Source organism: Nicotiana sylvestris, chromosome 3 (assembly GCF_000393655.2).
Source record: "Nicotiana sylvestris chromosome 3, ASM39365v2, whole genome shotgun sequence".
In the NCBI taxonomy this organism is placed as follows: Eukaryota; Viridiplantae; Streptophyta; class Magnoliopsida; order Solanales; family Solanaceae; genus Nicotiana; species Nicotiana sylvestris.
The window spans coordinates 215,472,630-215,494,236 of NC_091059.1; the positions used below are offsets into that span (position 1 = coordinate 215,472,630).

General features: G+C 35.8%; 1 protein-coding gene across 1 annotated transcript; it reads right to left on the reverse strand.

Annotated features, from left to right (window-relative positions):
- Window positions 1–12,692: 12,692 nt before the first annotated feature.
- Window positions 12,693–14,416, reverse strand: LOC104243512 (transcription factor TCP15-like). The gene is made up of 2 exons (XM_009798712.2): window positions 14,018–14,416; window positions 12,693–13,918 (listed from the first exon to the last, which is right to left on the reverse strand). Exons 1-2 carry the CDS (start codon window positions 14,327–14,329, stop codon window positions 12,992–12,994), a joined length of 1,239 nt encoding a protein of 412 aa, XP_009797014.1. The 5' UTR covers window positions 14,330–14,416; the 3' UTR covers window positions 12,693–12,991.
- Between the last annotated feature and the right edge of the window lie 7,191 nt (window positions 14,417–21,607).

A 21,607-nucleotide genomic window follows, 5' to 3' on the forward strand; every position in this document is an offset into this window, starting at 1 on the left:
TTTACTCATTTTACCCTTAATAAGAAGTTTTTATAACCACACAAATATTATGGTCCCATAAAGCTTTTACTCCTTAAACTTTTAAGACCACAAATTTTAAAAGTCTTATTTTTTTTCTTAAACTCCGTGCCGAATCAAACTAACTCATCTAAATTGAAATGGCTATAGTACTTCTTTTGGGGAAAAAAGTGTTTGGGCAAGCTTCTTCAAAAGCAAAAGCACATTTTTGTCAAAAAAAAAATTAAAGTTGGAGCGTTTGGCCAAACTTTTAGAAGGAAAAAAAAGTCTTTTTGAGTAGAAGCAGAAGTAGTTTTGGAGAAGCAGAAAAAAGTAGTTTCTCTCCAAAAACACTTTTTGAAAAACACTTTTGAGAAAAATACACTTAGAAGCAGTTTTTAAAAATTTCGCCAAACACTAATTGTTGCTCAGAAGTACTTTTAAAATTAATTAGCCAAACACAAATTGCTTCTCACCAAAAGTACTTTTGAGAAAGCACTTTAAGAAAAATACTTCTCAAAATAAACTGATTTTTTTAGCTTTATCAAACGTGCTATAAATCTAGAAAAAGAAAAGGAGATTGTTCAACATAAATTTTACTTGAATATAAGAAAATGATCTTGCAAAAATTCCTTATATATTATTTATTTGTTAATATTTTGCGTGAAAAAAATAAAGATCTCTTGAGATAATTAATACTCTATAAAAACTATAAAAAAAATTACAATGAACCACAAAACAATTGACTCCTCTAAAATATAGCAGTAAAATAACTTTGATCCTTTACATAAAAGTATTACCACGTGTTATCATCGTATTCAATTTATTTTATCATTTTAAGGTACTTTTGATTATTATGAAATCTTATTTGAGGATCATGGTAAAATGTCATATTCAGCAACAAATCAGGGTCATGGAGCATGTTTTTTTTCTTTTCCCCGTTCCAGTTGATTGTCTCGGCATCACTTATACACTTAGCAAAATATTCTACAAATTATCATTTTTTTCTGTGTAGAAATTGTTTTGAGGCTACATAATTATGAATATTGTAACAAGATATTTTTAGCTTTTCTTGTTGGATCTGTTATAAAATAAAGACTATAAAATAAATAAACCAAAGATAAGTATATAGAGATTGATATTATTCAACTTCAAACTGAAATACATAATGAACTGAAAACTCTTCTATTTATAAAAATGAAAGTTGCGAGGCTTTTCAGGAAGCAACTGCAAAGCTTTTCTTGAGCTGCTTGTAAGCTGTCTGCATGAGCTGCTTACAATATCTGTTTAATAAGAAACTGCTGCAAATTATTTCATTAAGTTGCTTGCAACCTACCTATATCAGTTGCTTGTAGATAAACTTCAATGAAGTACTAAATGGATAATCTTTTTCAGGAAGATTATCTATAACGGAGTATTGAATGAACATCCACAATATAATTATTTTCATAACACTCCCCCTTGGATGTTCATTAAAAGATAATGTGCGTCGTTAAAACCTTACTAGGAAAAATCCAGTGGGAAAAATCCTAGTGAAGGAAAAAGAGTACACATATTTAGTAATACGCATTTCTGGCTGCCTCATTAAAAACCTTACGAGAAAAACCCCATGGGAAAAACCTTAGTAAGGGAAAAAGAGTACAACGTGCATTTCACTCCCCCTCATGAAAACCTTGTTTCAAATATTTGAGTTTCTGTATTCCAATCTTGTATACCATCTTCTCAAAAGTTGAAGTCGGCAAAGATTTAATGAACAAATCTGCCTAATTTTTACTTGAACGGATTTGTTGTACAATAATGTCACCATTTTTCTGTATGTCACGTGTATAGAATAATTTTGGTGAAATGTGTTTCATTATATCTCCTTTTATAAATCCTCCCTTCAATTAGGCTATGCATGTAGCATTGTCTTCGTATAAAATTGTAGATTTTTTATCACATTCCAAACCACATTTTTCTCGAATGAATCACTGATCTCAACAATATGCATTCCCCTATTTGAGATCGAGCTTTATGGGGATTAGATAAATAACCTGCATCCGCATAACAAACATGATCTGTACTATCTTTGTTAGCATAAAACAAACTCATATCAAGAGTTCCCTTTAAATATCGCAATATATGCTTAATCTCATTCCAATATCTCTGTGTAGGAGAAGAGCTATAGCTTGCTAGTAAATTAACAGAAAATACTATGTCAGGCCTTGTAGCATTAGCAAGATACATAAGTGCACCAATTGCACTGAGATAGGGTGTTTCAGGACCAAAGAGTTCCTCACCCTCTTCTGGAGGTCGGAACGGGTCCTTATTCACTTCAAGTGATCGAACAATCATTGGTGTACTCAATGGGTATGCTTTGTCCATGTAAAAGCATTTTAAGACCCTTTCTGTATAGGCAGATTGATGGATAAATATCTCGTCTACTAAATATTCAATTTGCAGGCCAAGACAAAGTTTTGTCTTTCCAAGATCTTTTATCTCAAATTCTTTCTTAAGCTATTCAATTGCCTTTTGGAGCTCTTATGTAGTTTCAACAAGATTTATGTCATCAACATAAACAGCAAGTATAACAAATTTTGATGCCATTTTCTTTATAAAAATACATGAACAAATAACATTATTTATGTAATTTTCTTTCAACAAATATTTACTGAGGTGATTATATCACACGCGCCCAGATTGCTTTAAATCGTACAAAGATATTTATAATTTGATCAAGTACATTTCTCAAGACTTTGAATTATATACTTCATGCATTATAAATCCTTCAAGGATCTTCATATAGATTTAATCAAATAAGTCATATAGGTTATGACTTGTATCTAAATGGTATGACATCTTCAAGTGTCTGGACTGCTGGTTCGATCCTCACAATCTTTTACAATATTGTACACTATATTGTATCAAATATATCGTCGACGATCATTTTTTATCAGTTCCTAAGCGACATAACTTGTTGATATCTCATCACTTTCTTTATTTTCAGGTACCTGACGTATTCGGGAGTTTCATGAAATGTTATGTCGTGGACTCTTCTAGAGCTTATTTCCTCCTCATTATGATTATTTTGATCATTAGCTCCTACTATTCTTCAAGGATTGTTACCTTTGGAACCGTTGGTCTACCACGCTTCATGCGTACAGTAAACTCTATCCTTGAGGGACTTTAATTTTAATAGGAGAATTTGCAGCTGAAATATAATATTAAATTTTGGATCAACAAATGCTTTTGGAATTTGACTTGAATTATTTTCTAAGTGAGGATCATATTAATGATAATTTGATTCATATACCATATTTTTCAGCTGTTTATTCCATCCCCCAAATGTTAGAAAAACTAACATATATCCCCAATCTTCTTTGGAAAACATATCTTTATGTATTTTGGTAGAGAAATTAATCATATACCACACATCAAAAGATAGTAAAAATATTTGATTTCTGATCCTAAACCAATTGTGAGGGGATGACTTTATCATATACTGTTGGTCTAATGCATACAGGTGCTGCTGTATGCAATTTAGAATATCTTAGATCAACACATAAAAATTTGTTCTCATAAACAATATTTTAGCCATTAGTAGGAGGTATTCAATGCTAAATCAGCTTAGATATAAACCAACATTATCAAGATGAGCTGTCTTGATTTCATATTTGAAAGTTATGCTCTTAATCGAGAAAAATAATCTCAAATGTCAAACTGCAGGTTGACAATAAACATACATGTAACCATCTTATATATGCATCTATAAGTGGTTCACATGATAGGTGAATGAGCCCACATTCACCTTTTATATATTTCAGAATCAGGGGTTTTAGTCCCAACTTTAGCTGGTATAATTAATTTATTATTAGAACAAGCAACACAAGAAAATTCTTGAAGAATCTTCTAGTTCTTCAGTATATGCTTATTTGAATTCTCAAATAGCTCATTTAAAATGGCAAATGAAAACTTCAAGTTTATCATGTCATGTGCTATCTCTTAATTTGAATTCTCAAATACCTCATTTAAAATGGCAAATGAAAACTTCAAGTTTATCATGTCATGTGCTATCTCTTAGTAAACTTCTGATTTACTATGGCACAAACTTTTGTATTAGTAAATTTCTGATTTATTATGACTACTTTTGTATAAGTAAATTTCTGATTTACTATAGCTGCTTTTGCATTAGTAAACTTCTTATTTACCGTGGCTACTTTTATATAAGTAAATTTCTGATTTACTGTAGCTGCTTTTGCATTAGTAAACTTCTGGTTTACTGTGATACATGATGTAGTACAAATTGAATAATAAGGCGGGTAACTTCTCACATACATATTTACCCCTATGATTGTGGAAACATGAAAAATTTCAATCTTTCAATCATTTATAGTCTCAGTATGATTGTCATTTGTATTTGAAATTTTACTACAACATATGTTTTGACCATAATCATATAATATGAATGACATATTTGTATATAAGCTCTTCAAGAGCCTTTATTCATTATCCACAATCTAATATTTATCGGACACTACTAGTGTCATATGTCTTCTAGACAAACAGTTCTTCAGGAGTTGTTGATATATTTTGTACTATCAAATATTGCTCAGAAACTTATGGTATCATGAGAGAAAATCATAATCAAATGAATATTATAAAGACAATTCTAAATTTATAAATATAAGAAATTAAGAATTTCAGTATTTTTACCACCAACTTTATGACAAATATCTCCTTCAGGGAGAAACGCCATTAACATCTGTATATTTTATATCAAATCGGCAATCACATAATCATTATATCTTTCAGGGAAAGATACATGAGTTATTATTTCCTTGGGGGAACTCGATAACTAACCATAACATATTAATATGGTTGTAGTAGAAAATAGTCTACAGGAATGCTTTTGCCTTAGAATGATACTTAATAAAATTATCCAAGATAATTTACATAAAACAGGTACGTGCGGTAACGATCTTTATACCACAAAAATAATATTTATATCCTCTGTTATTCTAGCTCTCCAGGAGGTGAGTTGTGGTATTTCTTCAGTCACTCCAAGGAATAAAAATGTGCTTCAAAAATAATTTTGAATAGTTCATTATTTTATTTAAGCACAAAAAGATACAGTTTCATAATATTTTCCTGCTTCAGGAGAAAATTTCAATTGTTTTACTACTTCAGGATCAAATTAAAATATGAAATATTGAGTATATATTCTCTCAATCATATTTCTTCTTCTGGAGGTGAATTGTAATATATTTACATTAAGAGCACGTTCATATTTACGAGCTTTATTAATATTGTCACATTCACTTCAAGGAATAAATTAATATTTATCAAAAGTTCTCATCCTTTAGGGAACGAAACACAATTATCTGAACGTGCATTAATCACACCAAATCATGTGATGCTTCAACCTCCTTTAGGATGATGCTACTTCAGGAGCAAATCGAGGCATGCAAGTAATATAGTGAAATTTTCTCTAGCTTATCTTCAATTGTAACCATAGAAAGCCTAAATTATCACTTCTGGTGGTCATAGGCATATACCACTTCTGGTGGTTAACAAAAAATTAGTTACAATGAGATATACGAAACATAACCACTTTTAGTGGTTGTATATTTCTTGCAAACTCTGCTGGAGTTTAAGTGGATCTAACAATGTTATCCACTTTGTAATCCTTTATTAAGATAATTATGATGAAAACAAATATCAAAATAGATAATGTATACGTAGCATATAACTAAGCAAGCGATGATAAAGATATTAAATCAAATATAAGCAAAAGGCTCAAGTTACTTTACACAAATTTGGTCATTCCAAACGTAAGTGATATCCACATCCTTACCGCCAAGAAGAAAAACTCACCACCTCAAGGATATAATCTGCCTTATGATGCTCGGAATGAACAAGATCTCACCACAAACGTAAGAGCATCGCCTTACATCGGAGATGAACACTGAAATAGAAATTAAAATTGAAGTAAGTGCTCAAAATGGCAGAGTCTCGTGCTGATAACGTGTTATAAATAAAGACTGTAAAGTAAATAAACGAAGATAAGTATATATATAGAGAGATTGATATTATTCAACTTCAAACTGAAGTACATAATGAACTGAAAACTTCTCTATTTAACAAAAAAAAGGAAGCAGTTGCGAGACTTTTCAGGAAGCAGCTGCAAGACTTTTCTTGAGCTGCTTGCAACCTGCCTGTTTAATAAGAAGTTGTTGCAAATCATTTCATTGAGTTGCTTGCAACCTGCCTGCATCAGTTGCTTGTAGATAAACTTCAATGGAGTACTAAATGGATAATCCTCTTCAAGAAGATTATCTATAGCGGGGTATTAAATGAACATCCACAATATAATTATTTTCATAATAGGATAGATATTTTTGTGGAATTTTTTTTTATTTCGAAATAACTCATACTGAACAGTAAAAATAATATAAAATGGAGGCAAATTGTATCTAACGGTAGCAAGGAGTCTTTAGTTTAAAGAGATCAACTGATCATATTCGTTTGTCATGAAATTTTTGAACTCGTGAGATAGAGTATAGGTTAATATGTGCTTTTTGGACAAATTTAGATTTTGAAAGGGGACAAGTATGAAAGTTGGAATTGAATAATCAATTCTCATATTTTTTAGCTCGTTCAATATGATTTGGCTATCCATTGTCAATGTTATTAGGCTTTAATTGCTAAGCCTAATTTTTGGCTAAAATCCTGCCAATAGTTTTATATATCTATATAACAATTTTTTTTTGTTACTAACTTTATTTTATAAATGAGGAAGAAAATAACGAAATGAATATGGGTGGTTTTTCTTTCACAACCTATATAAAAAAAAAAAATCAAAGAAAGAAGAAAACAATTGCTTATTGCCTCATGATTGCTTTTTCTCCATGTAGGCTTTGTGAAGTTCTCTCCGCTCGGACCTGTAGAATCTACGGGCCGTCATATCTGTAGCAAAACTGGGCTAACGCCCATAAGTGAACACTTCATTCGAGACTTCTGCATTCTAAGTAGCAGCAACTTAGGATGATCCCATGAGCACTTGTCTACAGTCTACACTAGTATAAATAACATCAGGTAGCCAATCTAATGGACTGCTTTATAAAAATTAGCCAGTGCTTTATGAGTTCAATTTTTCAAGAACAAATATATCTTGAATTATCATGGTGTAAAGATTTTTAGTTTAAAATTTCATAACAAAATAAATATTAGCTAATGTCTAAATAGCATCATTGAGAATAACTATCTTTGCACTTGCCCCTCTACACTACAATGGAAGAAATTGCGCAACATAGCATCTTGTTAACGATCCATTCTAAATACTCCATCTGTTTCATTTTAATTATGACATAACATTTGCATTGCTATAAAAAAATTGAAGCTTGTGAGTTTAAATACGTCATAATATTTGTGAAGTTATGAAAACTTCTCACGATAAAATTAGGAGTTTATATATATATATATATATATATATATATATATATATATATATATATATACTCATCTAGGCCACTTCCCTTCGCTGCAATAATCCAACCTATGGTGCAAATATGTTGTAGGCTGAAGCGGATATAGGATTTGAACTCTATGGGTTCAACCTTCAAATTTCTTAGCATTGAACTCATTATATTGTAAAAATTATGGTTTCATATCTATTAGTTTTTGTAGTTTTGGTGGATTTTTACACATAGATTTATATTTCGCGTCGAAAGTACTGGGTTCAGTTGAACCCGATACTCCTACGCTACATCCGCCTCTGGTTGTAGGGAAACAACAACAACAACAACAACAACAACAACAACAGCAAACAACAACAAAAAACTCGGTGCAATCCCACACAAATGGAGTTTGGAAAAGGTAATGTGTACGCAGACTGTTTCCGATAGACCCTTGGTTCAAGAACAGTGAACTCCAAATGGGTGACTGTCACTCGAGGCGGAGCTAAAATTTCGAGCTTATTGATTTAATATTCTAAGCCTTTAAATTACTGGTTTCTAAGTTATTAATTTATAACTAATTAATGAATTTTTTAAGATAAATACAGAAAATTAAAGCAAAGCTACTGGATTCGTCGGAACCACAATGCTGGTTCCGACGAATGCTGGCTCCCCCTGCTGTCACAATGCTGGCTCCCCCTGCTGTCACCCTCTCTAGTCTATACATGTTTTTGAAGAAAAGTTAAAGTCACAACTAACCAGATTTGACATGTTATTTAAAGTATGATAAGATGGAAGTGATGCAATCCCTTTTTCTCCACAAGGAAAACTTTACACATAACTAGTTCAACTTAGATAGCAGCTCAAACATTAGCATCTTTTTCATTCAGTTGGGACATTGGGATTTTAATTTCAGTATATATTGATTAATGATGTACATGCACGCAACAAAATTAATAAAGAAACCAAAAAAAAAAAAAAAACTATTTTGACACTCTGTTCCTATGGTTGATAAGTTTCTCGGTTCTGAACAATATATATATAAAATTTCTTTAAATGTTCTGGACATGAGTTCTGAACAATATAATAATTGAAAGAAGCATTGAATGTAAAGTTTCAGAAAATATGGCCACATTAAAGATTAATGGGGGAAGGAAGAGTCTGAGCTAAAAGATTTCAGTGGCAGACACCTTAAGTGAAACAGAAGTAGGGAGATTAATGTGCACAATATACTAGCTGGTATGGCATCTTCTATTGTCTTGTACCTTTTACAATCATGAACTCTCAACTGCCATTCTTTCACACTCTTCAGTTGGTTTATATATATATATATATATATATATATATATATATATATATATATATATATATATATATATATATATATATATATATATATATATATATATATCCATATATATATATATATATATGGATATTACTTCCTACTTAAAAGATTATCACAAGTAGTATATTTTGCGCGCACATTTCTTTGTTAGTATTATTTTCTTTGCTCTTTGTGTCTGCCGGTGTGATAGAGGTTTAAAACAACGATGGAGCTACGCTAGTGAAGGTTGGTCAGTTAGAATATTTTTTGTCTAAAAATTTATATTTAGGACAAATATTATTTTTTAAACATAAATTTTTAACACCCTTGAATATCTTTAACACTATTCCCGACTTTGCCACTGGCCCCAAAAAAAAACAGAAAAACAAAACGTAATTGTAGCCAAGAAAAAGATCAAAACCAAAAGTAAGTGAGCTATCAATATCATTATAAAAGGGAAAGTGAGAATGATAGAAGAAGGGGGATTACAGGGCCAAATTTAGCAAAATTGACGAGTATTAGGAACTTAAAATCACTCTCCCTAATTTGGTTGCCGACTAGCTGGATTAGCTTCCAAATAGAAGACAATTGCTGGATGTTTTTAGTTTGGATGGTCTAATCATATTATTCAAGGGTTACAAGATTTTCTTTAGGGGACCATTGTGTTGTACCTTATGGTTTCAACCCATGTGCTATTCTTTGTACAACTATGACAAAATTTCTATATAGATATTATGGAGGTTGTGACAAGTAATTACCCCTCCAGTCATATTTCACCCAAGTGAAATTTGCCCCTTTTCACAGGTAGAGTATTACTGTATTACTGAAAATTTGTATGTTACAACACAGTTCACTGTCAGAGCACTTTCTGCCAAAGTGAAAAACAATTACGTAATCAATAGGGTTTGGATAATATTTAGTTGTAGTAGAAAGAACATAGCATTTGAAGTTGAAGTTTGAAGAGCAGAGGCGGAGCTAATATATTACTTGCTGGTTCGACCTAACCAGTCATTTTTGCTTAGACACATTGTGGTTAATTCAGAACTATAAACTTTAAAACTTGACCCCAGCTTCGTTTAAGAGTAGTTGAATATTGAAGTTGTGTTCGTAAATGAAATTCACTTGGAAAAGAAGTTGGAGTAATTTTATGAATGATCCCTCAATTTTTACTGAGGAAAAAAGACATGTTATCTACTACTAACATGTTAAAAAATTAGATTGATTACCTTTTACAACATGTTAAAATACATTACTCACGGTGTAACGATTCTTTCCAGTTTCAGTGGTAGGATAAGCTAAATCCGTTATCTGTTTAATATCTGAAATTCTAATGCATCTCTAACTAAGTATGAATTTCATGCAGTAGCTGTTGAAGCATTTGATTGTTGCCTGTATTTGGTAAGGGAATAGACTGTTAAATTGACTCTTTGCTCAAAAACAAGCCTTCCCACGCCATGCCCTCATGAATGGCCGCAGCATGGCAGCTAAGTTTTCCCTAAAAAGTTTAGCTTCAAAAATGCCAACTTGTTACAGTTCAGATACTCTCTTTAGTGCTTCAAGGTCCACCACATAACTTTTGGATTCATTCAAACTCCTTAAGGAGCCATCAATCTGTCTTTTATTTTTATTTTTTTTCCTTCTGACACTTTCAATGTGTTCAAAAGAAGCCACTTTGGCTTTTTCTCATTTATTTCACACTTGAAAAGGCATTAATTTATGCAGAGGCTTTATGAAACAAAAGAACATGGTGCACGATATGAAATACGTAGTCGTAGGGGAAAACTTATCTTACGCTTTTCTTCGGTTACTTACAAATTAAGAGGCGGATTCAGAATTTGAATTTTATGGGTTCAACTTCTAAATTTTTTTAGTATTGAATTCGTTAAAGTTTTTGGTTCATATCTACTTTCTATTACTACTTTAGATAATTTTTACATATAAATTTATATTCCACGTCAAAAGTATTGGATTTAATTGAATCCGATCCGCCCCAGCTTACAGTCATAAATTAAAATGCAATATACCCGCGTTTGGATGAAAATTACAATCCGCGCAGACAACCTAATATATCACTATAGTTGCAAATTCCCACGAGCCACGGAGAGGAAGTTCGTTCCTATAGATGTTCAAGAGGTCACACAAAATTATATTCGATCCAATTTGAGCCATGTATTAAGTATTGCGTACTAAAATAAGCTAACTTTATCTTTATTCTCAACTCATATATAATTTCAAAATAAACCTTTTCATAACATATCTCACAGCTTAAGTTTAATTCCTTGTATTATCCGATTACACTTTAAGTTTAGACTAGCTTCAGTCCTAATAGATGATGAATCTATTTTATACTTAACTCTATAATCTCCAAAAGGAGGTAACATTTACACTATTGTGTATTTATTTACCATTTTTTTTTTGCTTAGTGTTGGGGTAAAAAAGGATGGTGCTATGATGGGAGACATTGATACAACTAAAATTCTAGAGACTACACATTTCTCTCAAACTAATCATTCAACGAGCCCATTAAGAGAGGGCCCACAAAAATATGAACGGTCCAGATCAGTGAAGTAGTGGGCCAAGTCCAGTAGGGTCATTTAAACCCACCACCGATCTTTTATGGTGCCAGCAATGCTCAACTATTATTATTATAAAAAAGGAAGAAGAGGAATGATCCACCTGTTTGTCAGTGATACCTATCGTACATTGGTTTAGGAGATGACCAACATGTGGGCCTCACTCACCTGAGCCAACATCTGGACCTGATAAGCTTTGGGCCCCAACCAACTCAGCCCATCTCTGTTTAACTACTTACATTTTTTAACTTTTTTTCCCCCTCAAAATTAAAAGAAAAATCTTTCTATTATACTTTTCAACCTCCGCTTCCAACCAAGAGGTTGTGAGTTCGAGTCTCCCCAAGAGCAAGGTGGGAAGTTCTTGGAGAGAAGGATGCCGAGGGTCTATTTGGAAACAACCTCTCTACCTCAGGGTAGGGGTAAGGTCTGCGTATACACTACCCTCCCCAGACCCCACTATATGGGATTATATTGGGTTGTTGTTACTATGAATAAACAGAGTGATTCATGGCAGTCATGATCAGAATCACAAAATTTCTTGCCACATACTTCTCCAACATTAAAGGGCTAGCTAAACTGTTCTATCCCTAGCTACATTATATTATAGGTCTGAAGTCATAGGTCTTGTCGACATTTTTTGGGTGAAACGCTATTTAACATAGTATAATCCCTATAAAAAAAATATCTACACACATAAGTTAATTACAAATAAAATTATATGATATGTATTAAATATTTAATTTGATAAGTAATTATGGTAACTAATTACTGTTATATATTAACCTATATTATATTAATATAGTTTTACTATTAATGCATTTGAACTTATTATAACAAATTATTTATCTTATAGTCAAACATCTCTATAACAACCTCGTTTGTTTTGAATATTTTTGGATGTTATAGCGAAATGCTATTATATAGAAAAAATATTATAACATAACATGAAAATTAGTTCCAGAAAAACTTGGCTTTTATAGTGAAGTATTGTTATATAAGGATTTTGTTATAGAGATTATAAATATATTTTTAAAATATTAATGTCATTTTTAATAGTGAAAAATTACACTATCAACATATAGAAGTTACACTCTTTTTTTTTCCTTCTGTAACAAGGTGCACAGCCGAGAGTTAGGGAGTGGGGGAGCGTTTGAAATCGATAGGTGAAAAACTTTAATCAATTTGCAAGAGTAGTAATTAAGTAAATTTTTATGATATGACATAATCCATCCAAAACAGCTATAGAGTCTTAATAATTTTTGTACATGTAACTTTAGATATAACAAAGATAAAAAGGAACATTAATTCAATGATGATGATGAATAACAATCTATTCTATAATTGAAAAACAATTCAGAGATTTTTGACAGAACAAACCAAATTCTCATCTCCCTTTGTTAAACTGTTGCCCTCTTCAAACTCGAAGGCAAATTAATCACACAAAAAAAAGGTGAAGAAAGAAAAAGAATGTTCAAGGAAAATTCAACAACAAAAAAATAATAATAAAAAAGAGGAAGTAGAATAAGAAGAAAAAACATATAAGGAATTTCCGAGCAAATAATCAAACCTCTCACGTGTGTGTTTAATCATCCAAACTTATAAAACACAAGTTAAGAAAGAATGGATGAATTTGATTTTGATGATCAATCTGCAGCCTACAGCTATGAATGGTGGCTCGTCGTATCATGCCGATCATCGGTGCCACCGCCGTGATGCGAGTGTGACCCACTCGCCTGAGATTCCGATACACCGCCACCTGGCCTATACGAATTTAGACCAGCAAACATGCCAAGTTGCCCTTCTCCCAACCCATTATTGCTGCCGCCGCCGCCGCCACCACTACTGCCACCGAGTTGTTGACTAGGCAAAAGCGCCACGGGGGTTGGAAAATTCATAAATTGCAAACCACTTGGCATTGTGCCTCTATACAAAGCTGCAGCAGCAGCACCAGAATTGCTTACTGATTGAAACGGCCATATTGGATCGCCTCCCATGACTTGGTTACTAGGAATTGGATTCGTTACCATCCAAAAATTAGCCGGAATTGAAGAGTGGCTCGTTGGCATAGTCCCAGTACTTGATTGTAACAAATAACTTCCCATTTGCTGCTGATGTTGCTGCTCCAAGTCTAAATCCGACCTTCGTTTCCTATTTAAATTGTCCTCCTGACTTGTCTCCGTTAAATCAATCGAATTGTCACGCAATTCATTCTTCGTTTGCAACTGCATACTAGGGTTTAAATTTGTTTGAAAGTTCAACAACGTAGTAGCTGAATTGTCGGACGACAATCCAATTCCCGGAAATAACCCTCGTCGTTGAGAAAGCGAAAAATTTGGACTGAAATACGAGGATCGTAGCTGTGATGGTACGGACATGCTGGATCCTGAGCTACGTAAAGAAATATTAAGCGACGTAAAGTTTGCGGGAATTGTACCGGTTCCTGTTGCGGCTATTACTGCTGGTTCCGCTTGTTGCAGTAGCCACTCTATGGTTTCGCCGTCGGACTTGTGACCTAGCTCGCGGGTGAGCTGAAAAACCCTAGCGGCACAAAGCGCAGGCATGCGGATACGTCTGCCCCGACCATCTACCTGTTGACACATAATATAATTTAGCAATTAATTAGAACTGTATTCTATATCTGACAGGTTAAACTTTTAAATGAGATGGTTAGATAAAATTCTACAAACCTTAGTGTGGCGGTCTTTGGTGGAGGTTCGTTTTGGGGGCGGCTTTTTAGATGAATCGGCGCCAGAAGCTGAGATTTGGAGAGTGGAAACTGATGATGTAGTTGATCGAGGTGTATTATTAGGGTTTGTATGAGTATTATCTGTGTTGGAGATGGCAAGAGAAGTATAGGCTGCAGCAGCGTTGGATGAACTAGAGCAAGCTTCATCTTCTTTTTTCTCAAGTAATTGGAATGGGAAAGTAGCAATAGGGCGATGGTGGTGATGGTGTTGGTGGTGTTGGTGGAGATGGTGATCATCACCTCCTCCATCCATGATCACAACAAGTAATGACTAAAAACTTGCTCTAAAAAACCTTTCTCTTTGTCTTCTTTTTCTCTCTAGGCCAAGTTCTTTCTATGAGAAAATAGTGACAGACACTATATTTAATTCTTTGTGGGTCTTCTTATGTTTCTCTCTCTTTCTCTCTCTCACTAGAATGAATGAAATGAAACAAAATGTTCCCTTTTATCTTTCCCCCCCTTTAATTTCTATTAGCTGGGATGAGTATATGTCTCTTTCCCCTCTATAGATTGTTGTATATATGGGATTTTCTTTTGGCATTCGATGTGTAACATGTGTTGGTTGGGCTGAGGGAGAGATATAGAGGATAAGAGAAGAGAGGGAACGCTTTAAGCATAAACGATAATGAGTGGGAATTATAAGGGGTGAGCTTTAAACAGCAAAAAAAAAAAAAGAAAAAAAAAGAAAAAATGAACAAAGTAGAAAAAGAAATTATTTGCTTTTGTTGGAGGCTCCTTTTTTAATTGCCTTTTTGACAAATATTGATTGAAATGTGTCGCCAAAGAAAAAGAAAGAAAATAGTATTGCTGATTTTGAGTTTGATTTTCTTTTTTTCTTTTCAGGAAATACTTTTTATTGTGGTTGGACAGAGCCTTTGGTTCAGACTCCACGTGAGGTGCTCTTTTTTATCATTCAATCCATAAAGACAATGGTGGCCATAGGTGGGGCCCAAACCCAAGTCAATAAAATTGAGAGACTTAAAAAGGGGAAGATTTATCAAAGGGGGAGTGGGTCCTTTTCTTCATTCATGTAATCATTTCATTTCGCCTTTGGCTCTTTGCCTTTGTTCTGAACCTTTGCCCGCTGCTTTGCCATCTTTGGGATTCCTCCAATTATTTTCCCTCCCTTTCACCTTGGGCCTAATTATCCGTGGTCTCTTCTCCCCCTACCCTAAATTTAGCAGCTGATTTAGAATATTAGAATAATCAGTACGAAATATCATTGCAACAACTTCATAGGTTAGTGTTTGATAATTAATTAGACACAAAATTTAATACATAAAGAGGATTTTTGACACAGACCTTAAATATATACTTCCTGTTTATTCATTTATGTAGCATTATTTGATTGAATACAAAATTTAAAAAAGGAACGAAGACTTTTAAAATTTGTAGTTTAAAACAAACCCTGAACATTTTATTGTTATAAATTATATCATTAAAGGTAAAATGAGAATTTAAAATTTAAACTTTTTTAAATAAAAACTGATGACATTCTTTTCGGGACAACCTAAAAGGAAAGTGTGTACTAAGGTGTACTAATGAACAGTATATATTTTTTTATATATACATACAACGATCAATGAATGCAAACATGTCTAGAAGTAGCTAGGTCGTTTAAATTTTATCATTGGTCCTAGTCTCCTAGAATTGACAAAAATAAAAAACAAGAAAACGGAGTAAAAGGGTGTTTGTGATCAAAAGAAAAATAGAAAAAAGAAGAGAAGGAATGATGGCTAAGGTTGGGTGGATGGTGCTTTAGCATTGGTGAGACCCTATATTTTATTGTAGACATATATACACCTTTTCGAGTGGGTATAGATATATATAGGATGAGGAATGGCATATGTGACTGCAAGACTGGCAGCTATGGGATCGATGCAACTTTCAAATTCTTGTTTAACAAATGCCTAGCCTGGGTATTAGGTAGTACGCCCTTTGACATCAACACCTTCTGTCACTCATGCAACCCCGAGCTCTATATTATATTACTATAGTATATACTCCAATAAATTACTAAAAGCATTTGTTAGGAAATAAAATATAATTCAGTCTGAAGTTATCATGATCATATTTTGTGCATGTTTCATCTCACTTTTACTGGAATCTTTAATTTCTGCTACAAGTCAATGTTTGCAATAAGGTACTACGTATGTCACAATAATACTAACCTTTTATATGTTACTTATGATCTAACCTTAAAGACATGACATATTTTATAAAATGAAAAATATTTCTTCATACCAGCAATTTATTAATTAAACTAATGTACCATGATACTATTTGTATTATCTACAAACACAATTTGCATCTTATTGATTAACCATCAGTTTACTTTTTAACAAGCAATAATTAATTAATTAATTAATTAGTTTGAGCTCATTATCTAAGTATATTATATGGGTCAAAATCTGACCATAGCGATCGACCAAGCTGGGATCTCACCCAGGTGGCGAAATAATGAAGGGCACCACGACCGACCTCGGGGTCAAATCATCGACAACGTATGTCAAGATGTTATTGTACTCAAGTAACGACGAAAAGGACTATCGCAGAAGATCATGTTGGTCAAAGACCACTGAATGAAAGTTGCAGGAGTTATATATAGAGGGTGGAATTTCTGGAAAAGGGGGGCCTTGGCTTTTTCCTCTCTACTCTTTCTCTGATAATTTCTATTCGTTTAGAATGTTATCAATAAATCAGGAATGTTCCTACCTTTCATTATTTCTCGTTATATACTTTTAGATCTAGAGTTGATTATACTTGGCTAAGATTTACCTTCTTTATTATCGATAATTGGAGTTTGCAAAAGAATCTCAAACTTTTTATTCAAACAATTTGGTGCCGTCTATGGGGATTTCTTAGCCAAGTTTTCTAGTCTCCTTCAGATCCAAAACCGATAAAACATAACCACCAACCAGAAAGAGTGGGAAGTAAACCTCACATACTAATCTAGATCATGTTGCTACATAAAAACAAAAGTTACAACCATATCCACGCAAAACCCACAAGAGGAGATGATACCTGCTGCGCAATCCTATAAAAGAATGGGCACGTCTTGACCTACTCTGACATTCCCCCCCACACACCGGATGATCCATGAACAAGCTAAGGTAAACCCAACCCACGTGGAGCTAGGGCACTTTCAAAAAAGAAGAAGAAAGGAGAGCTGAACATGGTCGCCGAATCTAAAAACCACCATTCCATCAACCACTTAAACGCCAGGCAGAGTGAGCAACGTTATAAGGCTACCCTCGTTCATCGACTCATTGGATAGAGGTAAGGAAAATCTCATTTTGGTTTACCTTCTGTTGTTTTCTTAAAAAGGAACACAAGCGCCGCATGGGCAAGCGAGCAAAAGAGCATTCCAACTAGAGAATGGAAGGAAAACTACCACAAAATAACTGGAATATCGCCCATCTCAGACACTTCAACTTCTGGAAAATGACGTCCCTTAAGTCGTACTCCCTTTCTCTCACCTGGGTGTTGTTCCAATTGGATTTTATCGGGGAGGTTTTGAACGAGGTGATGAGGGGACGTCACCAAGTTCAAGGGATAATTCATTGCCCCGTCTACCAACGAGCTCTCCAGGATAGACGATAAAGGGACTAGATAGGAAAATTCCAATATATGCATGAAACGAACGTTAGCAAAATAGCAATGTTTTATACTCTCCAACATCACACTCTCCAATGAAAACAAAATTAAGCAAACTGGGACTCACCCAGGGAACATAGGAATTAAGAACTGAGACTCACCTAGGAAACACAGAGGTTAAGCAAAACTGGGACTCCCCCCAGAGGACACCCGAAACTCTCCAAAAAATTGGGACTCATAACGGGTTAACATTTCGACGTCAGCTCGAAATAAGACTCATATGGCCAAGGGCCATTGCCAAAAAGAAGAGTTCGACCTCGCTCGAATCATAACGGGTTAACATTTCGACGTCAGCTCAAAAAAACACCCCTACGGCCAAGGGCCATCGCCAAAAAGAAGAGTTCGACCTCGCTCGAATCACAACGGGTTAACATTTCGACGTCAGCTCGAAATAACACCCCTACGTCCAAGGGCCCTCGCCAAAAAGACGAGTTCGACCTAGCTCGAATCACAATGGGTTAACATTTAGACGTCAGCTCGAAATAATACCCCTACGGCCAAGGGCCATCGCCAAAAAAAAGAGTTCGACCTCGCTCGAATCACAACAAGTTAACATTTCGAAGTCAACTCGAAATAACACCCCTACCGCCAAGGGTCATTGAATTCGACCTTGCTCGAATTACAACAGGTTAATATTTCGACCAGCTCGAAATAACTCCCCTACGGCAAAGGTCCATCGCCAAAATGTATTTCGACGTTAGCTCGAAATAACATCCTTACGGCCAAGGGCCATCACCAAAATGAAAAATTCGATCTCGTTCAAATCGTAACAGGATAATATTTCGACGCTAGCTCGAAATAACATCCTTACGGCCAAAGGCCATCGCCAAATGAAAAGGAAAATTCGACCTCGTTCGAATCGTAACAGGATAATATTTCGACGTTATCTCGAAACAACATCCTTACGGCCAAAGGCCATCGCCAAATAAAAAGGGAAGATCGACCTCGTTTGAATTGTAACGGGATAATATTTTGATGCTAGCTCGAAATAACATCCCTACGCCAAAGGACCATTGCAAAAGGAAAAGTTTGACCTCGCTCGAACTCAATATCGATCGTCGCCGTACATTTTTTCTTCTACTTACTAAAAAGTTGATTTCGCTACAAACTCCAAGTTCGACCTTGCTCGAATATATATAAAAAAGTGACTTCGCCCGAATCAATGACAGTTTGATCCTACTCGAACGACTCAAGTCAAGACTAACTTCGTCCAAAACAATGAACCCATTATATAACCTCGTTTGAGTCAAGGGCTAATCTGCTTAAAGCAATAAGTCACTAGTCGATCTTGCCCAAATAGGAGATTCAAATAAGACTCCATGCGGACTCAGACGATGAAGTCCTACTCATTCCGGATTAAAATTGGTTTCCCTGAAAAATCAGGAATTCACCATACGGAAATCCGAAAGTTTATGCCAAAGATATGTAAAGCAAAAGGGGTAGAAATACAAAGGATGGACAATGATGAAAACCCCTTTTATTTAAATAGTTGCGCAAATGGCCGCATATTACACATGGCTAAAAGCTGTCCAGTACAGAAAATAAAAAAAATAAAAACAATGAAAAACAAGAAAAAACGATAAAGATACCACTTTTTTACTTGGCACCATCACTGTCGTCCTCTTCATCACCATCTCTAGGAAACTCCTCCTTAGCATCAACATCCTCGCTGGCCTCCGGTGTCGCAGGATCATAACTACAGTTAACACGAGCCTCTCGTGCCTTCGCCTGAGCTCCTTCATAAGCGGCCTCAGAAACATTACCTGCTTCCCACAAACTCTTGTATATGTCCCGTTGAGCTTCGGCATGGACCTAGAGCTCGTGCAAATGTCGAGGAACATGGGCGGAGGCGGATTTAACTTGGACCAACAATTGCGCCTTTTCGGCCTCAAGAGCAGCGACCCTATATCCCAAGGTTGATGCTTCCCGGTCAAGGTCGCCAATACACTCTTGAGTCTCGCCTCCATGAAAGTATTCGTCTCCTCTCGGACTACTACTCGGATTAAAGGAAACGGATAGTGTCCTCTAAAGCCGACGCCCTCGCCGACGCCGACGCCCAAGCACTCTCGGTACTCTCCAACTCAGAGACCTTTATCTCCTGCTCGGTTAATTTCCCCATCCACTCTGCACTCAAAACTGCGAGTCTGATGGCATTATGATCCAACTCGAACTGCAACGACCACACCTTCGCCTGAAGATGCTCACACTCTGCGACAACCCCTTTTCCTAACTCAAGTTCTTCGTCCTTTCCGTAAAGTAGCTCCTCGAGCTCACTATTGCTGCGAATAGCCTACATCAGCCTCTGATCCCTCTTCTCCAGCTCCTCTCCGAGAGATTGATTACTAGCATTCGCCCTTAGCCGTTCATGTATCTCACGACACTTGTTACGGTTGCGCCGATACTTCCCAATATCATTAGAAAAATTTTGGCCCAAGTATCTGCCCTGCGAGCACTTTTAATCTCCAGCATGTACATCTGAAAGCCCCAAAAAGACGAAAAGGGTCGGTAAAGGTTAAGGCCGCCAAAGGCAAAAGGAACACAAAAATAAAGATGAGAAACTTACCCTCAGACCCATAGCGGCCATTTCGTGCATCAAATCAACATCACGGACGTCCCGGAGAGCCTCACACTCTGCGGTAGGGCACAAAAGGTCAAACTGCGGTTCCAAGTTCTCCGTGTCCCCCAGGAAGTTAATCTCTGACGGAATCTCAAGTATACGGGACAGAGCTCCTGCAATTACCACCATACAGGTAAGGCCTTCCTCGAACATCCTAACATAATCAGGATCAAGATTGGAGTCAGACTTGTAGTCGTCGATCACGACACCCTTTCCTCTTTCTGCGGCCGAAGAAGAAGCACGACTCGGTCCGGAAGACGGAAGCCCGCCCAAAGTAGCAACAACGGCCTCAGGATCCCCACTCTTGTCGCATCGGTATGTTGATTAATCACAACAGCTGAAGCCTCTGCCATCGGGTTGGTCACGATTGCCGGTTCACCTCTGCGATCGTGTTAGCATCATCACCCATTTTAGACGCCTTTAAGGGAAAGTCGCCCTCTGAATATACCATGGCTGGGGGAGCCATTTCGGACTCCACTCATCGTCAAGATTCACCCGTTGAGTAGGCAGTAGAAGTCGAAGTCCCAGATCGGGGAACAGTTTCCATGCACACGACTCCGGTTGTAGGTTCAACTTGAGTAGCCCTCGCTGTAGGCCGGGCATCAGACCTTGGTGCAGACCGAGCAGAAGGCGTTGGCTGGAGGAATGCAAGCGGAAGAGCCCTTGACCTTCGCACTCTCCTTGATAACGATAATGGTCGTATAAGAAACAAGGTCAAATTTTAAGGTGGGAAACAAAAGCCGCGGCAAGTCTACTTACCAGTAAACGGCTTACGTCCATATTTCTCATAGAAGGACGCCCATTCGCGATCTCCTACCGTGTGAGGAAGAATGGTATTCACCCATTCGCAGATATTGTCAACGGGCGGAGGGGGTAGTCTCGCGGCTACAAAAAAGAAAACAATTTAATACTGCTCAAAGAAAAGCGGTCGACCATCATTCCGACAGAAGATAAACTTACGTGCGAGTTCCACCTCTCAGGGAACCCTGCAGAGTCCGCCACAAGGTGCTCGGTCCGCACATAAAAATAGTATTCGTAGAAATAACGATTGGCTCTATCGTCCATCTTCACCACCGGACTCTTCGTCCCTCGATAGGGCATATGGATCATCGTGCCTCAAATAAGTTGAGGGACGAAAATATTGAGCATATGCCACAGAGTAATCTCCTTATCGGCGGGCTCCGCGAACTTGAGCAGCATGAGGAACAGTTTATTTAAATACGACAAAAGTTGAGCCGGACATACCTCATAGAAATG